The 22,439-nt window shown below is 40.4% G+C and overlaps 1 protein-coding gene and 1 long non-coding RNA gene across 4 annotated transcripts in view; one reads left to right on the top strand and one right to left on the bottom strand.

The window, feature by feature from the left end:
- si:ch211-51h4.2 overlaps nucleotides 1-18,512 on the top strand; it is a 91,970-nt gene extending 73,458 nt beyond the window's left edge. For all 3 annotated transcript variants that reach the window (XM_036007680.1, XM_036007681.1, XM_031311979.2), the window contains 6 exons: nucleotides 6,508-6,550; nucleotides 8,673-8,787; nucleotides 10,379-10,481; nucleotides 13,010-13,079; nucleotides 13,203-13,306; nucleotides 17,891-18,512. In XM_036007680.1, the coding sequence (XP_035863573.1) occupies nucleotides 6,508-6,550; nucleotides 8,673-8,787; nucleotides 10,379-10,481; nucleotides 13,010-13,079; nucleotides 13,203-13,306; nucleotides 17,891-18,101 (646 nt within the window). In that variant the 3' untranslated portion in view covers nucleotides 18,102-18,512. The remainder of the gene's footprint in view (nucleotides 1-6,507; nucleotides 6,551-8,672; nucleotides 8,788-10,378; nucleotides 10,482-13,009; nucleotides 13,080-13,202; nucleotides 13,307-17,890) is intronic.
- On the bottom strand, nucleotides 17,098-17,332 carry LOC118496340. The gene is made up of 2 exons (XR_004898901.1): nucleotides 17,284-17,332; nucleotides 17,098-17,218 (listed from the first exon to the last, which is right to left on the bottom strand). It is a non-coding gene; the product is annotated as an uncharacterized LOC118496340 (long non-coding RNA).
- Nucleotides 18,513-22,439: the final 3,927 nt, after the last annotated feature.

The following is a 22,439-nucleotide window of genomic DNA, read 5'->3' as shown; positions in this document are numbered from 1 at the left end:
ACTATTTCCCAGCCCCCTACTTCCGGTACCCTTGCTTGGATCTAACCGATCATCGCACATAGCCTTCATTTTCATCCCAACTACACACCTGTAATGTTCTGCGACTGCATCTTGCACGGTTGCGACGCTATTGCGGTGAGAAAATCTGTCCGCAGACAGACAGACAGACACATATAAACACCGCGCAAAATACACAAATCCGCCTCTGTGGTAATTCCCGCTAAACTAGGTGTCTCCAGGACCACATTTTGCCACAGACACAACAGAGAAAACAGTCATTGTGCTGTAGTTGATGAATTTGTAGATTGATGGGGCAATGTATTCCTTCACCTAAATGTGCAGAAAACTAAGGACTTTGATCTTAGACACAAACCGAGAAACCAAGATCAAGGGACAGACTGTAGGCTCTGCTGAAAACTATAGAAATAAATATCTTGGGACTATAGTGGATAACTAGCTTAAATGTACTTTCCACTCTGAAGCTTTATGCAAAAAAGGCCAGCAACGTCTGTACTGGCTGAGGAAACTGTTTCATGTCAACAAGTCCCTTGTGATTCTGTTCTACAATCTTATATTCAATCTGTCCTGACCTTCTCTGTTGGTTCGGTAACCTTAACATCAAGTCCAAAACTGCACTAAACATAGTTGGGAGGATGAGCAACAAGATATTGGGAGTTCAACAGTGCACATTTTCAGACCTGTTGCATAGACAGATAGTTTGAAATACTTTATTGATCCCCAGGGGGGACATTTACATTTTTATTTTATAGTTTGGAAAGCTAATGCTGTTCTCACCCCTTATTTCTGAACTTCAGTTCTTGCCCTTGGTTGGTAATGTAATGGATGCTAATGTTGATGTTAACAATGGTTGTTGCTGATTATGTTATGTTGACTTTGTAAGGCTGATATGCACTTTTCCTACCCTGTGTAGGCTAGATGCTGCTACCCACGCACCTTGCTCAGTAATCATTTTATTTCTTCTTTTTTTCTTCGTCTTCGTATTTCTCATAAGGTAACGGTTGGTTCCAGTTTTTACTGTTGTTCAGTAAAACACTGTGTGTATATCTTGTATGTATATTTATGTCTTTTCATGTGTTTTATACCAGCTGCTGCACACCCAATCGCTCCTTCTGGGAGTTGCAGTTGCAGATGAAGTTGAAGCAACTGCTAGAAATTTAAGTTTGTTATATTTTTTTTTTTTGATGAACAATTGACCTCTGTGTGTGTAAAAGGATCATGATAGGATGATCATATTTATTTGGTCATTTTGACCATGTGACCGCAGCACACACAGTGGCTGTGCAACATATTTAAAGCAGCCATATTATGCTCATTTTCAGGTTCATAATTGTATTTTAAGGTTGTACCAGAATAGGTTTACATGGTTTAATCTTCAAAAAACACCATATTTTTGTTGTACTGCAGTGCTCTCTCTCACTGCTGCAGATCCTCTTTTCACCTGGTCTCTGTTTTAGCTACAGAGTGAGACCTCATGCTAGCGTTAGTATGCTAGCGTTAGCATTAGCGTTAGCATGCTAACGCTACGAGCTAATGGTTGCGGTTAGCCTGCTCGTTTCGGCTTGTGACGTCACAAGCCGTGTCGATTTTGAACAGCTCACCCAGAGACTGAAGGCAGGACACATTCAGAAACCGTATCTCACTCTAAACAGCATGGATGGATTTTTTTCAAAGTTTGAATGTGTGTGGAAGCACCAGAGACACAACATAACACCCCAAATCCCAGAAAAATGAGTGATTTTTTCATAATATGGGCACTTTAACATACACAATGTGCACTTGTGCTGTTTGCTCCATAAGTTTGTGTTTTCTAAATGTATTAAGTCTTTCAATTGTTCCAGGCAGGGGGCTTTAAAATTTAAGTTCTCAGTTCTGTTAGCTGGGCGGCAAAGGAAAGCAGAAGGGAAAAAAAATAATGAAAGCTACAGCACTTTACAACAGCAGTAGACAAATGGCCAAAATTAGAGTTGAAAATGGAAACACTGATTCATAGGTTTAGCCCTGACCTGCAATATGTTTTACAACCATTTGTGCCTCATTTAATATTTAGGACAATATTTTCCACTACTATAGTATTCTTGTATCCTCCCAGGAGATCCCTCTGCAGGCCAGCTACTCTAGAAACAGAGAGAGCCAGGCTCTATTTCAATACCTCTTAATGAAGATTAATTAAAGTAGAGGGCAGCTCTTTATAACATTATGATTACTGTTATCTAACTATAAAGCAAGGAATCTCTGTCTGTTTGTCCTTCGCACACCCCGAGAACCTTTCATCCGATCTACTTCACACTTGGCGGGTGTATTGCTGCGGACCCTTTGAGTAGTCTTTGAGTATTAGCGACTTGAAATGCGCTATATTCTGTAAATGCAGTCCATTTACGTGTATCCAATGGCTTGCTTTGTGTCGAATTTGGGGTAATTTCAACACACAACACGTTCAATATTAAACTGAATGAACAATGAGGCCCACAGCAGCGGGGGCGGGGCTTTGCAGATGAGTCAAGCAGCGACTGAAACGCATATTTGGAAATTACCTCCGTTAAGTGTATTTCAACATTTGTATGTCTGACCGCCGATGCTGGATATACTGATCGTACAACCAAACTCTTCTTCACTTCCCTGGAATCAACGAGCACGAGTGGATAGCCTACAGGAACAGCGTCATACAAACTTATAACAATAATAATGTTACGCTGGCAAAATTACTTTGCTAATGAAATCCATTCTTTAACATTAACGTTATCATGTCAAGACAATTGACTAATACGCCTTTGGACAATGTTTAGGAATTAAATAAAATATTAGTTAAAAAAATGTAAATTATTAGCAGTGACTTGGGTGTTTTTCAGGGCTGGATTTAGTGATTTGGGGGCTCCAGGCAAACTGGTCTTGCTTTACTTTTCACCCTTTCTCTAACTGGGAATGTTGGTATTGGCAGTGGTAGAATAAGTACTCTGAAGTACAAGTCCTGCATTCAAATGTTTTCTTCAAGTGAAGAATGACAGCGATATATATATATATATATATATATATATATATATATATATATATATATATATATATATATATATAGATATATAGATAGAGATATATATATATAGATAGATAGATAGAGATATATATATATAGATAGATAGAGAGATATATATAGATAGAGATATATATATAGATAGATAGAGATAGATAGATAGAGATAGATAGATAGATAGATAGATATAGATAGAGAGATATATATAGATAGATAGATAGATAGATAGATAGATAGATAGAGATATATAAGCACAATGTACTTAAATTGATATGCGAACCAAGATGGCACCAACAGCGGGTAATTTGGTGCTCGTTTTTTCATTTTGGTCGTAAATTCAGTTTTCTGCTGCGATACCCGGAGCTCTTTCACCAGAGATGAGCTCATGAACATCAGGGAAACACCAGTGGACTTAATTCCCACTTTTCTTCCATCTTCCGTGGATTTATTGGACATTCTGTTCAAAGGCGTATTAACCATGGCTCATGGAGTGAAGCACAGAAGAAGGAGACGAGGGAAAAGAGCTGGGTGTGCTGGGATGGGTTCGCAGCCGGGGATTTTGCACTGCACTACCTGGGATATTTCTCTCCAACGTGCGCTCACTGTGCAACACACTGGACGAACTTCAGCTCCTGTTGAGAAAAAACAGTGATTTTGTGGTCTGTGGTCAGATAGTGGACTCGGCGCTACAGCTGGCTGGTTTCTGACTGTTCAGAGCAGACCGTCAATGTGGAAAAAACGAAGGAGATGTGTATTGATTTCATGTCACGGCTGGTGCGAAGGCAGGCAAGGTTGGGACCCAAATGCAGTTTAAAGAGCTTTAATAAAACAAAAGCAACACTTACTGGGAGCAATAATCCAGAAAACAAGGAAATCCAAGACAGGGAACACAAACAGAACAGAACGCACAGCAAAAATAACGAGACGATCCGACAAGAGACAAGGGAAAACAGAGAGGCTAAATACACAAGGTAATGAGGGAACGAGAGGCAGGTGACACAACAGGTGGAACAAATCAAAAAAGGCGGGAAACAAACAAAGACAGGAAGAAAGCTAGACAAGACAAGGGAGACCAGACAGACTACAAAATAAAACAGGAAACCAAGCAAAACAGAGAAACAAGACTACACAATAAAACAGAACAAAATACCAAAACCCTGACATTTCAGGAGGAATCATAACACCATCATCCCTATGGTGATAGACAACCAGGATGTTGAACTTGTACTACAGTACAAATATCTTGGGACTCTCCTCGATAACAAACTTTGAGCCTCATATTGATGCTGCGTGTAAAAAAGCACATCAGCGAATGCACTTTTATCGTAAGCTACGCAGCTTTAATGTCGACGCCACTTTAATGAAAATGTTTTATTCCTGTTTTATTGAATTTTTTCTTACCTTTTTTATTCTTCTGCTGGCACAAGAATAAAATAAAATTGAATAAAATTTTATTCAATTTTATTCTTACCTTCTCTTTTATCTGCTGGCACGGATCACTTTCTGTCAAACAGAAAAAAACGCCTGCAAGGCATTGCCAAAGTGTGCAGCAAAATTGCTGGAACACCGTTGACCAACCTTCATGACCTGAATCAGGACAGGTCCTTAAAGAAAGCCAAGTCCATCTTGGCCGATCCGAGCCATCCATTGGAGTGCGAATTTATGTTGCTACCATCAGGGTGCAGATACAAACGACACGATGCAAAAAGAATAGGTTCAAAAAAATCATTTATTCCTGCTTCCATTAGCATTGTGAATGACTCTCTTAAAATGTAGCTCTAGTATTATTTTGTTGTGTTTTTTGGGTGTGCTTGCTGTCTATGTAGCCTACTGCTGGCTGTAAACCGAATTGCCCTTCGGGGATAATAAAGATACCTTGAACCTTGAACTGTGACACAGATCTCTCTAGAAAATCGAAAGATGGAGGTATCTGTTTCTACACTAACAGTGGCTGGTGTAATAATGTAACAGAGATTCTACAGCACTGTTCTGCTGATCTGGAAACTTTCTTTATCAACTGCAAACCCTTCCACTCCCCTCGTGAGTTTGCTTCATTCATCCTGGTCGGTGTTTACATTCCACTGCAGGCCAACGTGCAGGAAGCCCAGCGCACACTCACCGCCCAGATTCCCTTGTTATTGTCCTCGTGACAAAGGTAACAAAGGTAATCTCAGCCATGAACTCCCCAAATACAGACAGTTTATTAAATGTCCAAACAAAGAGGAGAATATTTTGGACGCATATCATGCTGTCCCCCGCGCTGCACTGGGAAACTCAGACCATGCAATGGTCCACCTGATTCCCTTATACATGTGCGGCCAGGGTGCCAAGCGTGTGCGTGGCACCGGCTGACTCACTTAAAACTGTTGTCCGACAACGCCACCTAGTTTAATTAGAGACTAGGAACGCTTAAAAACAATAAAACACAATTTTGTTGGTAGGCCTAAGTTCTTTTCTACAAGGGAAAGCAATGCATGGCCCCTCCATTTTTTTAACCTGAAATAATCCTTTGGTACTGTGAGTCGTAGTCATTGCTATGATACCATACAACAAAAATGCAATGCCTGAATCAGCAGCGGGCCATCGGCAGCATAGAGCCTACGTAAGGTCCATCTGTTTTACTCCCCGCCGAGGCAGCATCGGACACCGAGAGATGGCTAAACAGATTGTCCATCTCTGGGGTTGTCAACACTGGGTCTTGGCAAAAAAAGTGGATGGACTGGGCAGCTCGCAATTTCCTGAAAATGCTTCATGTTAACCATGTTATAAGACAGACACAACATGAGTTATTTGTTTCCACTGAATTAACACAGCATCTTCGACCATGTGGGTAACAGAAAGCCAGTGACAGCAAAGATGTAGGCCTCTATTCTCAGGCTACATTTGCATTGCTACGTTTTGGTTTGTTTTTAGCTCCAAAAACGAACGTGCATATATCTCATGAAGATTCTGGTATACTGGGCATGCACGTGCCGGGGTAAACAGGAGGCAGCATGTACTGTATACTCAGAGAACGAGACGTCATGATTGATAAGACCCAATCAGGCGGCGAAACATTGGCATCAGTGTCTGTGTTGCCAAAGGTCTTCGTTTCCTGCTGTTGAGACTGCAACACAACCCCAGAGAATCCAAACCAAAACGGGGTCAAAAGTGTTTCCAAATGTCTCCGGTTTAGAGGCTCTGAAAGACCAGAGCAGTATGCAAGGTGTAAACTTCAAAAAAGATATTTCGTTTTCAAACCAAAACGTAGCGGTGGTAATGTAGCCTCAGACTGGTGCAGGTGAAGTGGTATTACAGCTGCTGAATATCATGTTCTCCTTGGGTAAAGATTTGCTTAATGAAACATCAGAAGTCATTGATGAGGGAGGAGACGCCACTTAATGGCACTCCACTGAGCACCTTAAAAGCCTCCTCTGTAACCTTCAGATAAACTGTTATGTTATCTGTGTTTTCCGCCTCAGGTCTGAAAAAGCAGGAGAGATTGCAACCATACCATTGACTAAGGTAAGGACACCACACTCCTTTTGTGTGTTTGTATTGGTGAGGTAGAGAATAGAAAATATACATATTGAAGTACTCATAATTTACATAATGCCTGTCAACTCTTTTTATCTGTTTTTAAATAATTCCAGAGTTAAATTAAGCTTCATATCTCACTTTTGAATGTATTGATGCTGTACTTAACAAGTTCACAGTTCAGCTGTGAGGAAGTATTTTGTTATGTGCAATCAAAGTGTTTCTGGAGCCTCGCAGAACAGTTCAACTTAGTTTTTTTTTTTAGATATCCCAATCCGCACTGACTCTGAGAGATGTGCATCATTGTTTAGTTTTCCCTCTTCCTCTTTAAGGCTAACTGAAAGACAGAAAGACAATCAAATCACACAAATATCCTGCTGTATACAGTATATCTTGTGAATGTGTTACATATATAATGATTGATCAAGGCCCCTAGTTTTAATAAGATGGTATATAGAGCTACGATGGGTGGAAAAAGTCGAAGTGAACTCCAAGTTGCCCCTCAGGAGGGATGGACATTTTTCCACTTGTTAAAAACTCTCACCAATAGTACCTATTGGTGGTGGTGATCCACTGGATCTTTGTTGAGCTCATCCTGTACAACAGTCTCTGTTGCAAGGTAGTCATTTTGCACATAGTACCTCTGTAACACTGCAAGTAGTGCAAGTACTTATTAAACCATAATACAATATAGTTTGTACATGTGTTAAAGGCCTATAAGTGCTCCTAGAGCCACATGCAGGGCTAGATAATGGTTTGTGGTGAAGTCAACAGCAGCAGCATGTGTTCAGCCTGTGTTTGGATCCAATTACACAGGAAACAGTGTGTCTACCAAGCTAACAACCGCTAATTGAAACATGCAGCAATTATCTGGGGTGGCTGGCTGGACCTGCCTGACAAAACTAATCAGTAGTCAGAGATGGCACAATGCAGCTGGCCTGGCTCGAACTCTTTAAAGGGAATATAACTCAGGAGAATAAAGCTGCACCAGGTCAAATTCTTATAAAAATCTCATCAGCCAGAGTCACAGACAGGGGCCTGGTGCTGACACAGATACACTACAAATGCACCCTCTGACTATAACTATTAGTAAGGGAACCCAAGTTAATTGTGTCTTTTCATGAAATTACACTTGAGGAATTCTGGAGGTTTTCATTCTAACCAAAGTGGTGATTTTACTGATGAGCAGAACTTAAAATAGAGAGCTAATCAATGAAAAATATGAAGCTCTTTGGTCAAAACAATGACCTGCATAATGGAAGACTAGATCAGAGAGTGATGAAAGCAGGTCCCTCAGCTAACATGTAAATGGTGTCATCTGTGTTTTAGAATGCATTTCAACATACTAAAGCTGCATTTACATTGCTATGTTTTGGTTTAAAAACAAATATCTTTTGCTACGTTTGCACCGCGCATTCACACTGCTCTGGCATTTCAGAGCCCCTAAACCGGAGACATTCTGAAAACTCTTCTGACCCTGTTTTGGTTAGGAATCTGCAGGGTTGTGTTGCAGTCTCAGTAGCAGCAAACGGAGACCTTTGGCAACACCCACACTGACGCCAACGTTTCGCCGCCTGATTGGGTCATGACGTCTCGTTCTCTGAGACTAAGCTACTAACGTTACCATGGCAACTACCAGCAAGGGGCGCCATATACCTGATGCCTACTGTTTACCCCGGCATGCGCATGCCCAGTATACGAGAATCTTCATGAGATATGCGGTTTGGACGTCTTAGTTTAAACGCAGTCTGCTAAAAACTGGAGCTAAAACGCTTTTGTGCACGGAGATCGCTTTTGGCTCAAAACTCTGCTTAAAAACCAAAACGTAGTCATGTAAATGTAGCCTAAATGTTCATAGAAACATACTGTATGTCGTGGTTAAAATGTTTCAATATTATATATAATACTATAACACACACAATCACACTCAATATTATATATAACTTATAACACACAATAAAAAAAACACTGAGTGTGCCTTTTTATTTCAAAACTAGGTTATATGTGTTCTAATCTAAATTACAAAAACATGCCTCCCTTCTTCTCCCTTGTTGTGTCCTCATTTTCAACATCCACCAACATCCATCACCCACCTCACCAACCCATGTAGATTATTAATGAACGTTACAAGGCATACTCCTGGCTGGCTGAGCTGATCCAGGTGTTTATAGCCATCAGCGTCACTGTGTCCTTCCTGGTAATGGGATCTGCCATGAAACACACAAGTAAGTTTACTCCTGCTTGAATGTGATTTAGTCATTTAGCATTAATGTACACTTGATGTTGCAACCACAGTAGTCTCGCATTGCCAGACCTTCCACACAGCATTCTGGGATGGGAGAAAAATGTGCTCTGGTTTATTGGCATTTCTTTAAACCAATCACAATTGTCTTGGGCAGTGCTAAGCACTGGTAAAAGCAGCGGTGCCTCTGCAAAATAGCCTCGGGAAGGAACTTGTTTTGGTGTACGTTCAATAGTTGTTTTAGTAGCAACAGAAAACTCAGATTGGACAGATAGTCTAGCTAGCTGTCTGGATTTACCCTGCAGAGATCTGAGAAAAGGTTGACCATAGTCCTCATGAATTCACCAGAGTTTAAAAGGCCAACACAAAGGAAGCCCAATGGGTTCCCAAACTGGGGGTCCGGAGTTATAACAGGACGGGCGCAGCGATGCTAAATATAATATGATGCATGGTTCTGCTGCAGTTAGTTAAACGTATGTCCCGACCCAGAGCGTCAAAAAGTGACGCCAAGAGTCCCGACCAAGCGCGTCTAAATATGACGTTAAAGGAGACTCTTTGCGTCAATAAACAACACCAAAGGCACCTGACCAAGCATCGCTTTTTGACACAATGGGAGTGATGGTGATTGTTACTGTAAGTACCACGGCGCATCATGCCAACTGCTATAATTGTTATGAATCATATCATGTATATCTGTATCAGTGTCTCTGTGTCCCAACCGGCAGTGGCAGATGGCCGCCCACCAAGAGCCTGGGTCTGTCCAAGGTTCCTGCCTAAAAGGAAGTTTTTACTCGCCACTGTCGCACCAAATGCTTTCTCGTGGGAAATTGTTGGGTCTTTGTAAATTATAGTGTGTGGTCTAGACCTACTCTATCTGTAAAGTGTCCTGAGATAACTCCTGTTGTGATACAGTTGCATTGAATTGAATGGTGTGTGTCCATTGTCAGCATCATTTTGACGCTTCCCAGCGTCAAGGGGACTTTGGAGAAGCGGGACTTTGAGTCGCCCACTCATCATTTGCATAAAGTTGAATTCAGCCAACTTTATGCAAATAAGGAGCGGCCGGCTCAGCTCGACGCCTCGCGAAAGCTGACGAAAATCCTTTACACTGACTGTTGTCGGTCTAAAATGAAGACAGATTCAGCAACTGCATAGCCTATTTCTTGCTTAAAATGTTTTCAGAAACACGTTTCAGTTAACTATTTTCGTAAAATAAGAGATCGTATTCCGACGGAGCCACCATTAAGGTCTGCTTTGAAATCCTGGAGCTAACAGCCCCATGTAAGGCGTTCGTCCAATCAGCTGCAGCCATCGTGGTTGTAGGAGAGTGTAGACTGTTTTCTTTGCTTGTCAGTGGTCAGTGAAGAGAAACTGGTGGCAAGCCCACTAGCGTGCAATACTGGGAAGCGGGGCGATCCCATCCGTAAAAACAATGCGGACACGTACCTTGAGAATGTGTTAATTGATTGCATCTTCTAACATCAAACTCTAAGCAAGAATGTGGATTTACCAAAATGTTGAACTATTCCTTTATAAAGTGTTTTGTATTGACTGACTAGTTGTGCTTCTTTCAGTTGATGGTCTGGTGAGCTCGGTGTGGATCAGCAGACTGGAGTGGCTGTCTAAAGCCTGGGAGAGAAACCTGCCCAACAAAGAGCACATCTGCTCGGCAAGAGGGTGAGGAGTGAAAGGGGTCAATGTTTGTGCTCACATGTCACAGCAGCAGTTTAGAGTGCTTTGCTAGTTTTAATTTAGTTTCAGTTTTTTGAAGAAAGGCTTAGTTGTTTTTTTTTACAGTAGTTTTTGTTTTTGGTCAGTTATAATGTGTCAAAGTACTAGAGTAAGGTCGGGCCGATATTTTCTGCCACTATCCTCTATCCACTACCATCTGAATGTCTCAACAGAAATCGAGACTCATCAGACCTGGCAACATTTTTCCAGTCTTCAACTGTCCAATTATGGTGAGCTCGTGCAAATTGTAGCCTCATTTTCCTATTTTTAGTGGAGATGAGTGGTACCCGGTGGGATCTTCTGCTGGTGTAGCCCATCCGCCTCAAGGTTGTGCGTGTTGTGGCTTCACAAATGCTTTGCTGCATACCTCGGTGGTAACGAGGGGTTATTTGAGTCAAAGTTGATCTTCTATCAGCTGGAATCAGTCGGCCCATTCTCCTCTGACCTCTAGCATCAACAAGGCATTTTCGCCCACAGGACTGCCGCATATTGGATGTTTTTCCTTTTTCAGACCATTCTTTGTAAACCCTAGAAATGGTTGTGCGTGAAAATCCCAGTAAGTGAGCAGATTGTGAAATACTCAGACCAGCTCGTCTGGCACCAACAACCATACCACGCTCAAAGTTGCTTAGATCACCTTTCTTTCCCATTCTGACATTCAGTTTGGAGTTCAGGAGATTGTCTAGACCTGAGCTGCTTCAATGCATTTAGGGATGTGGTACATCCCTAAATGCATTGAAGCAGCTGCCATGTGATTTGATGATTAGATAATTGCATTAAGGAGAAATTTAACAGGTGTTCCTAATAATCCTTTAGGTGAGTGCTTCGTCCTTGTTGCATTATTCATTAAGATAATTCTAAACAGATTTCTGTAGTTCAAACAACTCTGAATTGTAGTTGAGAACGTCAGTTATAACGGCCCGCATATAAAAAAATTGTCGGGTTTAAATCGGGCTTGGGCTCATAATTAATATGTTGGAAGTCTAATTACATCAGTAAGCGCTCTGTGGAAGTGACTTTCGCACGCAGAAACTCAAGTGAAGATAATTACCTCTTCTGAAGAGTCCATCATGTTTTTTTTATCCTCCTTGTCCTCCTTGGCTACTAGCAACTTCATCGACATCATCAGTAAAAGCACAGGTTTGAGTAATAATATTGATGGTTGCGTTCAATTTAAGTGTACGATTAGTGAGTCATGTCAGAGAGCCAGCATTCACAAGAGCAGGCCATTGGGAGTGACACATCCAAATGGAATACAGTACACAAAGCACTAGGGTGACTAATAACATCAGTTACTTTTCCTGCCACGTCATGTTAAAATGTCACCTCAGGAGGTGGTTTGAGACTCTCAAACCACCTCCTGAGGTGACATTTGAGACACGTGTCTCCAAGATGCATACAATATGTTGGAAGTCTAATTACATCAGTAAGCGCTCTGTGGAAGTGGCCTCTGCAGGATCTGTCCCCTGTGAAAATGGCAGACCCTATTTTCCTATGTTTTTGTGTGTAAGTGACTGATGGGAATCTTTGAAATTGGTCCAGTATTAAGATAGAACGCTGTGACCCGGCAGCTGCAGACCGGGCTGCAATGTAACCCTATGGGGCAAATGTGCATCGTCAATTTGGAACACTAAAAGTTCTGTTTTGGCCACTGACAGGCTCAGATTATTATTCTAAGTGTCTGACAACATTATAAAAAGGATCCCTACACAGATAGGCTTTTTTAAAACCCTCTTTAAGACATTTTAGTTTAACCAGAAACAGCTCTGAGATCGCTAGCGCTAAACCCACCAGACTCCATTTAAAAAAGTAATACTTTTAGTGTGTATAGAGCCAACATATTTTTACATGTAAATTGGTCAAATTTGTTTTTATTTTAACCAAAACTAGAGTTGTGATTGTTGGAAAAGTGGAGAGACGACCCAAAACGGCTTTTCATAGTTTTATTTTGTTTCTGTCGACTTTGAATGAAGTGTATTTTATGATGCTAAAATTACTGTTTATTTACATGGAGTCTAGTGGGTTTAGCGAAAGCAATTTTGCGGTTGTTTTTATGTTTAAAAAAGGATGTACTCTTAAACAGAGAGGTCACCCAAATAAGAAATTCTTTCTGTAAGATTGTCAGTAATAATCTGAGTCTGTCAGTGGCAAAACAAGCACTTTTGTGAACGTAAATATAAGGTGCACAATTGCCTTATTAACTTACATTGTAGCTTGTTTCGTTGCTGCCGCTCCAGGTTGAAAAAAACCCAAAGTTATCCTTTTAAACAAAACTTGAAATTAGCCGTTGGTCTTCCTGTCTCATTACTATGATAGTACTATAATAATAATAATAATAATAATAATAATAATAATAATAATTCCACCTTCACATAAATGAAGATGAAGAGGCTTGTTTTGTGATGTATGATTTATCTGAAACTCTGAGTAATTAAGTTGAATCCATGCTTATTCTTCTCTTGTCTTTCTTCCAGCGTGGCTAAAGGATTCATGTCACTGCTTGCATTCCTTGTCATCTTTATCGTGTCAGTGTGTGATCCCAGGGTAAATGACAAAACACACACACACGCACACTAGTAGTGATGGTTAAAGAAGATAAGAGATTGATGTTGGAGTACTCGCCTGGAATTCTGCCAGTCACCTGTGTTTTTCCTTCTCTCTCTTCAGGGTTTTATTGTCATGTTGGACAAAGTTGTTTCGTTCTCCCTCAACACTGAAGTGGGACTGTTTGTCTTCATCATGCTGAGAGAGTCCAGAGAAGATAGATTCCAGTGAGTCCCTCTGTTTTTACAATGTCAGGGTTTTTTCCTGCATAGAGGAATTTTTGGCACCCCCCAAAAAGGAAAATCACCAGCACCAAAATGATGACTTCAATTCAATTCAATTTTATTTATAGTATCAAATCATCACAAGAGTTATTTCAAGACACTTTACAGATAGAGTAGGTCTAGACCACACTCTATAATGTATAAAGACCCAACAATTCCAGTAATTCCCCCAAGAGCAAGCATTTAGTGAGGAAAAACTCCCTTTTAGGGAGAAACATCGGGTGGTGAGGAAAACTTCCTTTTAGGGAGAAACCTCGGACAGAACCAGGCTCTTGGTAGGCGGTGTCTGACGGTGCCGGTTGGGGGTGTGATCAACAGTGGCAATAATAGTCACAAACATAAGGACTCCGGGGAATAAGCTCTCCAGAGCTAAGTTAGTAACAAGCATTTCTGGGACATGGATGCATACAGATGGAAAGAGAGAGGAGAGAGGAGCTCAGTGTGTCAGCATACAGCATAATTAAGAGCTGGTGCAAGGCAAACCTGAGCCAGGGTTGGTAGATGAATCTGACGACTATGAAGAGAAGCAGAGAAGAGAAGGGGTGCCATGTCTGTAGCTATACACCCTCCCCCGCTGGTCTAGGTGAACGCCGCAACTCCTCACTCCCTAACTATAACCTTTATCAAAGAGGAGAGTTTTAAGTTTACTCTTAAATGAGCCTGATAGCTGAAGGTTCTGGCTCCCATTCTACTTTTAGAGACTCTAGAAACCACAAGTAACTCTGCATTCTGGGAGTGCAGTGCTCTAATGGGACAATAAGGTACTATGAGCTCTTCAAGATATGATGGTGCTTGACCATTTAGAGCTTTGTAGGTCAGAAGAAGTATTTTAAATTCAATCTTGGATTTTACAGGAAGCCAATGCAGAGAAGCTAATACAGGAGAAATATGATCTCTTTTCTTAGTTCTTGTCAGAACATGCGCTGCAGCATTCTGGATCAGCTGGAGAGTCTTAAGGGACTTATTTGAGCAACCTGCTAGTAAGGAATTACAATAGTCCAGCGTGGAAGTAGCAAATGCAAATGACTAGTTTTTCAGCATCGTTTTGAGACAGGATGTGCCTAATTTTGGCAATGTTACGAAGTTGAAAAAAGGCTGTACTTGAGGTTTCTTTTAAGTGGCCGTTAAAGGATAGATCCTGATCAAAAATAACTCATATTGGTCACATTGGGTGTCATCTGCATAACAGTGAAAGTTAATTGAATGTTTCCTAATAATATTGCCTAGAGGAAGCATATACAGTATAAGGTGAAATTGGTCCAAGCACTGAGCCTTGTGGAACGCCATGGCTAACTTTAGCGTGCCTGGAGGATTCATCGTTAACAGCAACAAATTGAGATCGTTCAGATAAATAAGACTTAAACCAGCTTAGTGCAATTCCTTTAATGCCGACTAAATGTTCCAGTCTCTGTAACAGGATGGTATGGTCAGTAGTGTTGAATGCAGCACTAAGATCTAGTAAGACAAGTATGGAGACAAGTCTTTTGTCTGAAGCAGTTAGAAGGGCGTTAGTAATTTTCACCAGTGCCATCTCTGTGCTATGATGCATATTAATATTATTTTTTTAACCAGTTTTAACACAGAGTCTTTCCTTTTACTGTATGCGGACCGATCATGCTTACTGCCGTGTGTAGTCACCCGAAGAAGTGCTAATAAACAGTATGTTAATACAGCTTTCACTACTGTTGATGCACGGAGCAGCCATGTTGGATTTTGAACTCAGTGAATCCGAGGTCAGGCGGGTGTTTTTCCGACTTTGACCTTGGAAAATCCGACTTCCAAGTACAAATGGAACGCACTATAAGACCCAATGAGATCCGAGCGTTCATCGCTGGGCAGAGCTAACCCGAGTTGCCTGCAGGGCTCACGTCTAAATACATTAACCTCATTATTTGACACTTTGGTATCGTCTAACATGACAATACAACATTACAACAACATTTATAGGTCAGAAAAGACGAAAAAACATAATATGTGCTATTTAAATGTAAACACATATCTGTATTTATAATGTCTATTACTGTGATTAGTACTAAATGTGGTACTGTTACTCCTGTGACTACTGCTGCTGTTTTCACCTCCTTAAATAACAGCTGCCAGTGTGTAAGACGGAGCTCACTTTGACCAACAATGCACACAGCTTTAAATCTTCGTGTTTTTATGTTCCTTTTAGGGCTGCACAATAAATCGGAATGTTATCAAAATCGCAATATGGACTAGTGCAATAACCAAATATAAGCAAAATGTGTCAAACCATTTTGAATGAAGTATTGTGGTCCTGCAGAGGCGTCCCATCCTACAAATCCTATCCTACAGACTAAAGAGAATATCTTTGTTTGGGATAGATCCTCGCAAAAATCACACTATAATCATTTTTTATATATGTATTTCAATGACAATGAGAATGAGAATGAGCATGATTTGCATTTGAAGCAACCTTTCTGCATATTAGGAGTCCTTTTTTATTTGTTTGAGTATTAGCTTAACTTGGATTTTAGGAATATAGAATTCTTTGTGACTCCAAAAAATTTGATGTTATTCAAGAAAAATAATTATTTTTCACTATTTTCTAATTTCACTATTGTCTAAACCCATAGGCAATGGCAATTTGTTTCTGGTGCTGTTGGACAAAAAATCCATAATTATCTTTCAGCGTGTTGTAATTCAAGTTGTCTGAGAGAACACTAGACTCCTGCAAATCCTCTTGGCTCTGTTTTTAGGCATAAGAGAGGTCATTTCAAAGAGAGAGAGCGTTCCTATAGGCTGTCCTGCGAATCTACTGTATATGCCCATGCGACAAAAAGGGAAGAGGGAGAACCGCAGGAAAAGGTCTCACTCTACTTCATATCCTGCCGTTTTCTTGCTTTCTACCCACTGCAGCTTTAAGTATCAAAAAGTTGGTCGTCTACCGGTGCCGGTTGGGGGTATGATGAACAGTGGCAATTATAGTCACAATAAAAATAATGGAACTATGACTAGAAATAGTAGTTGTAGTAGTTCATGGCGTAGCAGGTTGTAGCAGGGCACTAGGGTTAACTCCCTAACATACAGTTTTCCTCCATCGCACCGTTCCATCGAATTGAAATATTCTAGATGTCTTGTGGATCATTTTATACAAAATGTCATTTTATGAAAGTCAGCTTTAGGTATTTGGTAGGTCACTAGATTGTCACTAGAATTGAAAATAACATTCTGTGAGTTTGAATGTGTGGCTGCACAGCTCGGTCAGTGAGGTTTAACTGAAGATGAACGGCTGTCACATCTCTCCCTCTCTCTCTCTTTCTCCCTTTTTCTCTCTCCCTCTCTCTTTCCCTCTCTCTCTCTCTCTCTCTCTCTCTCTCTCCCTCTCTATCTCTCTCTCCCTCTCTTCTACTCTCTCTCTCCCTCTCTCAATTTTCAATTCAAATGGTTTTATTGGCATGAATGTCAGAAATAACAATATTGCCAAAACATCAAGGATAATAATGTGAGAAGAAATACATACATACAATTCATTGAGTAAACTAAAATATTGTGTCAAATGTAAGTAAGAAAACAAAGACAAAAGCAAACAAACACATGAAGTAGAGGACTAAATGAGAAGGCAGAGTAAACTGTGGGGAGATGAACTACAGATGTTAGGTGTTGTGCTGGTTGTCTCTCAGGCTGTGACATGCACTCACATATCTCGCTGCTTCTACAGCACTCACACTATTTTCTCCAAGTAGATAGTTGCATTTTTGTCTGGTCAGAGAGTGTATCAAAATCTGGGAGTTTACATTTAATTTTCGTAAATAACTGAGTTCTGATGTCAGTATATGTGCTACATTGAAGCAGGAAGTGTTGCTCTGTCTCCACCTGTCTCTGTGGACAGAGCTGACACAGCCTGTCTTCTCGAGGCAGCCAGGTCTCTCTGTGGCGGCCGGTTTCCACAGCCAGACTGTGTCCACTCAGCCTGTACCTGCTCAGAGTCTTTCTGAGTCTGTGGTCTCAATTCAATTCAATTCAGTTCAATTCAAGGGGCTTTATTGGCATGAAAGTTTCAATAACAATGTTGTCAAAGCATCAGACAAAACACAATAAACAGTTATATGTGCATTAACACAATATTAGGATGGGTTTATATCATTTTATAAATCTATTTGTATGGCAAATTTTTAAAAAAAAAGTTAAAAAGCAATATGAAACAAAAAGTAAATTCTAATAAAAATTAAAGACATTAGACAATAAATGTGTGTGTGTGTGTGTGTGTGTGTGTGTGTGTGTGTGTGTGTGTGTGTGTGTGTGTGTGTGTGTGTGTGTGTGTGTGTGTGTGTGCGTGTGTGTGTGCCATTCACTGTCCCTCAGGTTAGGGTATGTTTGAATATATTGGGTGCCAAGAAAAGCCCTGTCTCCTCCCAGGAGAATGTTTAATTTTGAATTGACATTCAGCTCTTTGAAATCTGGCATTGTTAAAATATCTCTCTCTCTCTCTCTCTCTCTCCCTCTCTCTCTCTCTCTCTCTCTCTCTCTCTCTCTCTCTCTCTCTCTCTCTCTCGTCCTTTTCAGACACCTTGCAGTCCCTCTGCCAGTAGGTGACTGTGTCTTCAGCCTCAGTTGGCTGCTTCCCACCTACTTCCTGTTTGCAGTAACCTACGATGTCCTGCAGACCCTGGCAGAAGTGGCTCATTTCCTGCCTTTCTACAGCCACAGTCAGGAGCCACACAACCACACTGGGACTGGGAGTGTAACAGCAGCCAACGTCTCCGTCCTGCTCTGATCCTCAAGCAGACACATCAGAGTCATGAGGAGTTGAAAATTGCCAAAAAAAAATCAGAAGCTTCGCAAGTGCTTTTATATTGTATTCCCAGTGATCAAGCTCTTGATACAATTATTCTTTCAATCTTTCAATCATTTTGAAAAATAAGTTTTATTTGTCTTTTTATGGAAGAGGATTAGGATTAGGGCCACATGTGAAAAAATTTGAGTTCTGACTTTATTCTCAGAATTTTGAGATTAAACTCAGAACTCGAATACATTTTTTCACATATGGCCCTAATCCTCTTCCATAGTTTTTGATGGTGTCTTTGGTGGCCATTTTTGCACTCCGCTTCTCATGGCAACATATCAAACAGGGCGCCCTCTTTTATTTGTCTCTGCAACTGTGGTTGCTTCCTGCTGTATAAATCTGAGGCAATGCAAAGTTTTAGTCCTGAATTTACACAGAGTGTAATGCATCTGGTCCCTGGTTTTATCATACAAGTTTTAATGAAATACTATATAATAAATTATAGTTTAAGGAGGCCCTATTATACTCCTTTTCAGTGTCATATGTGTACTCTTGGGGTCTCCTCAAATAGGTTACATGCTTTGATGTTTAAAAAAACATATGTTTCTCATACTGCCCATTGCTGCATTGCCTCCACCTGAAACACTCTGTCTGAGCTCTTGGCCCACCTTCCTGAAAAGCCCAGTCTGCTCTGATTGGTCAGCTGGCCCACTCTGTTGTGATTGGTCAACCAAATTCAAACAAGCCACTGGACGGGCTGTGCTTGCTCAGGCAGCACCAATGGGCAGCACATATGAAAAAGTGGGCTCGCTTTCTCAATCAGTGACAGATTGAGGAACGTCAAACAGGAATGTGGGCCAGCCATTTTCAGGCAGTTGAGAAAAAGTGGGATGGCTGTGGGAGATAAAGCTCCATTTGGAGTGAAATGTGTTTTTTTGTACTTTGTACATTTATTACATACACAAAAGCTATACAACACACTAAATCTGCAAATCTACAAAAAAGCATAATAGGGGCTATTTAAATCCCTATCAATGCACTATGCAGAGAACAAAAATGCCATTTATTTAAATGAAAATGTATATTATATTATGCTCTATTATCGTGAAATTTGTCAACTTAACAACTGTCTCTTTACTGTTTGGGTAAATTGTCAAGTGGTCCCTCAGAGGACTCACACCTTCATATTCTTTCATGCTAAAGCATAAGTACTGCAGATGAGCCACCAGGGGGAGCTGCTTGCTCTCCACTCCGCATCAGTACCCTGAAACATAAAGTTAGACTGAGAGGGTTCCTATAGGTCTGTTCACATGCATGTTCACACATCAGGCATGTCTCACTATGTATCCTCCCCACACACAAACAAGCCTTGATATCAAGTTAGAAAATGCTATAGCCTCTAAAGTTACATACTTTGTTATTTATTGCAAATTGATATTGTTTCATCATGGCCCATTAGTAAATATTCCGAGGCCCAGTATGTTGGGAACCTCTGCTCTGGTGAACTACAGTGTATTTTGTTCAATGATACTCCACCAACATTTAGTCCAGTCTCATGTTTGTTTTTTTATCTGCAGTAGGATCATACCATATCTGCAGTAGGATTTTTTTTTTCCTCTGGTGTGCACGAGAAACTTTCTGGTGCGCACAAGAAACCAATCTGAGTCGCACGAAATGTACCTGAGAGTGTCATTAACAAACTTAAAGATGATAAGGCAACTGTTCACTGATTTCATGCTGTGAATGTCAAATATAAACTTTAGCCACATAACGTTAGCATTACTTTGTTAGCATCATTTTGCTAGGCTTAGATTGGTTTCTTGTGAGCACAAGATACTTTTGCGTGCACACCAGAGAGTGTCATGTAATGTCCCCTTAGGGGCTCTGTAGGATCAACTCCTATACATAAAAAGAAATAATTGAGCTGTGGATTCCAATGTGCGCAGGTCACTAACCCAATAGTTGCCTGAGTGGGGCCAGTGGGAAGCTACTGTAAGGTTTCCTTTAGGAGTGTCATGACCTGGCTCAAAGGCATGACAAAAGGTGGAGACACACATGGTTGTTCAGTTAAATCCAATTTATTTATATTAACAAAGATAAACGTGCAATCAGTTAATCAGCAATGTGTGTAATGTATGGATGTGTGTAATGTATGGATGTCTCTAGATGTATCAAAGCTAGAACGCAAAAGTAACTAAACCAAAAATCCAAACAAACCAAGCAACCTTGAGGAGGGAGAGAGAATGAGCACTCCTATTTATAGACATGTGAGCAATCAGTTGATCCAGGTGTCAATCATCAGTCCTCATTAGCCAATCCCCAGATCCCAGCAACCAGAGGGACTTAATAGGCTTAGGAGCCGTCACAGGAGAAACAAAAATCAAAATAACCCTAGGCTTTATGTGACAATGTGAAGTACAAACTCTTTTCTCCTACTGTGAAAATCCCTTGCTTTGAAAACATACACTGAGAATGAAGCATGCCTCTTTAGTTTTTTCATGTCTGCTGTGTGCCACAGAAAGCACCAGCATGAGGACAGGAACATGAGGGAGGTTCAAGCTCTTTGAAATCAATGTTTTATTGGTTTATTAAAGGGTAGCTACCGTTTTTCTCAACCTGGACCCTATTTTCCTACGTTTTTGTGTCTTAGTGACTGATGGGAACAACAATCTTTGACATTGGTCCAGTATTAAGCGAGATCGCTGCAGTCGGCAGCGGCTGAACAAGCTACAATGTAAGTTAATAGGACAATTGTCCAGCTTGTATTTACTTTCACAAAAGTGCTTGTTTTGCCACTTCGAGGCTCAGATTAATATTCTAAGTGGCTGACATTATGGAAAGGATTTCTAAGGAGGTCAACCTTTCTTTTAAAGAGTAAAAGCCTTAAAAACATCTACGAAATTCCGCTCGCTAAACCCACCAGACTCCATGTAAATAAACAGTGATTTTAGCATTGTAAAATACACTTCATTCAAAGTCGACAGAAACAAAACAAAACTGTGAAAAGCCGTTTTGGGTCATCTTTCCACTTTTCCAACCATCACAACTCTAGTTTTGGTTGAAATAAACACATAGTTTACTGATTTACATGTGAAAATATGTTGGCTCTATACACACTAAAAATATTGCTTTTTTTAAATGGAGTTTGGTGGGTTAGTGGTAGCGACTTCAGAGCTGTTTCTGGTTAAACAGAAAGGTCTCAAAGAGGTTTTAAAGGTCTATCTCTGAAGGGATCCTTTCCATATTATATATGTTGTCAGACACTTAGAATATTAATCTGAGCCTGTCAGTGGGAAAACGAGCACTTTTGTGAAGGTAAATTCAAGCTGGACAAATGCCCTATTAACTTACATTGTAGCTTGTCTTGCTAATACTGGACCAATGTCAAAGATTGTTGTTCCCATCAGTCACTTAGACATAAAAGCAAAGGAAAATAGGGTCCAGTTTGAAAAAAACCGTAGTTACCCTTTAAAGCCATTCTTTTTTTGTGTTTTGACATGAATAAAACATGGATTCATGATTGTCACTGACACGAGTACTTTGTTACACACAAATAAAAACGCAAAACTCTTATCAAAATATATTTTATTCTGGACTTTTGTTTCACTGATCAGGACTTAAATGATAACAGATCGATGTGATGCGAGTTGCAGAAAGAAAAAAACTGACAAATGCTTTGAGAGCCCCATTGGAGAGATGCTGCTGGGCTGACATGATGCTCTGTTGTGGCGGCACAGATGAAGGCTGACTCAGCGACTTTGGCCACGTTTACGCAACTGTTGGCTCAAGTGCTTTAAATACAGGGGTAAAAGAAAAACAATTCAATATTACACAGGACTCTGAATAGGAACACATGAAATATCTAAGTCCATTAGTAGAAATTTCCAATTTATTACAAGGGAATACAGAAGAAAATAAAGTTGATTTGTAGTTGGACAAAGCTCTGGAAGCAGATGTAATGTTTTTAGTTTAATTACACCTCGGAGGCAAGCCAAACTAAAGCTTTCACAAACCTGAATCTTTAGATGAAAATCCAATTAAAATATATGAAAAAAGATTCAACAATTCATGATTCTAGAGGATTTGACTGGCATTTTCACTGTTTCTGTCTAATATTCCCAGAAATATTATAGTTTTTTTTTTATTATAGAAAAAAATAGTTATCTGGCTCCGGTCACTGAGGTCTAGGACATTTTTAGCACAGATGAAGATATTTTGCTCAATTATATTTTAATAGAGTGCTTCCTTACCTACTTAGTGACCAGTGATCCTACTAAGCTAGAGCAGAGATGTAGGAGCAAGAGACACAGGGAGCAGGGGGGGGCTCAA

Source organism: Sander lucioperca, chromosome 11 (assembly GCF_008315115.2).
Source record: "Sander lucioperca isolate FBNREF2018 chromosome 11, SLUC_FBN_1.2, whole genome shotgun sequence".
NCBI lineage: Eukaryota > Metazoa > Chordata > Actinopteri > Perciformes > Percidae > Sander > Sander lucioperca.
The sequence above is the reverse complement of the archived record's forward strand: the minus strand, read 5'-3'. Positions and strand labels throughout refer to the sequence as shown.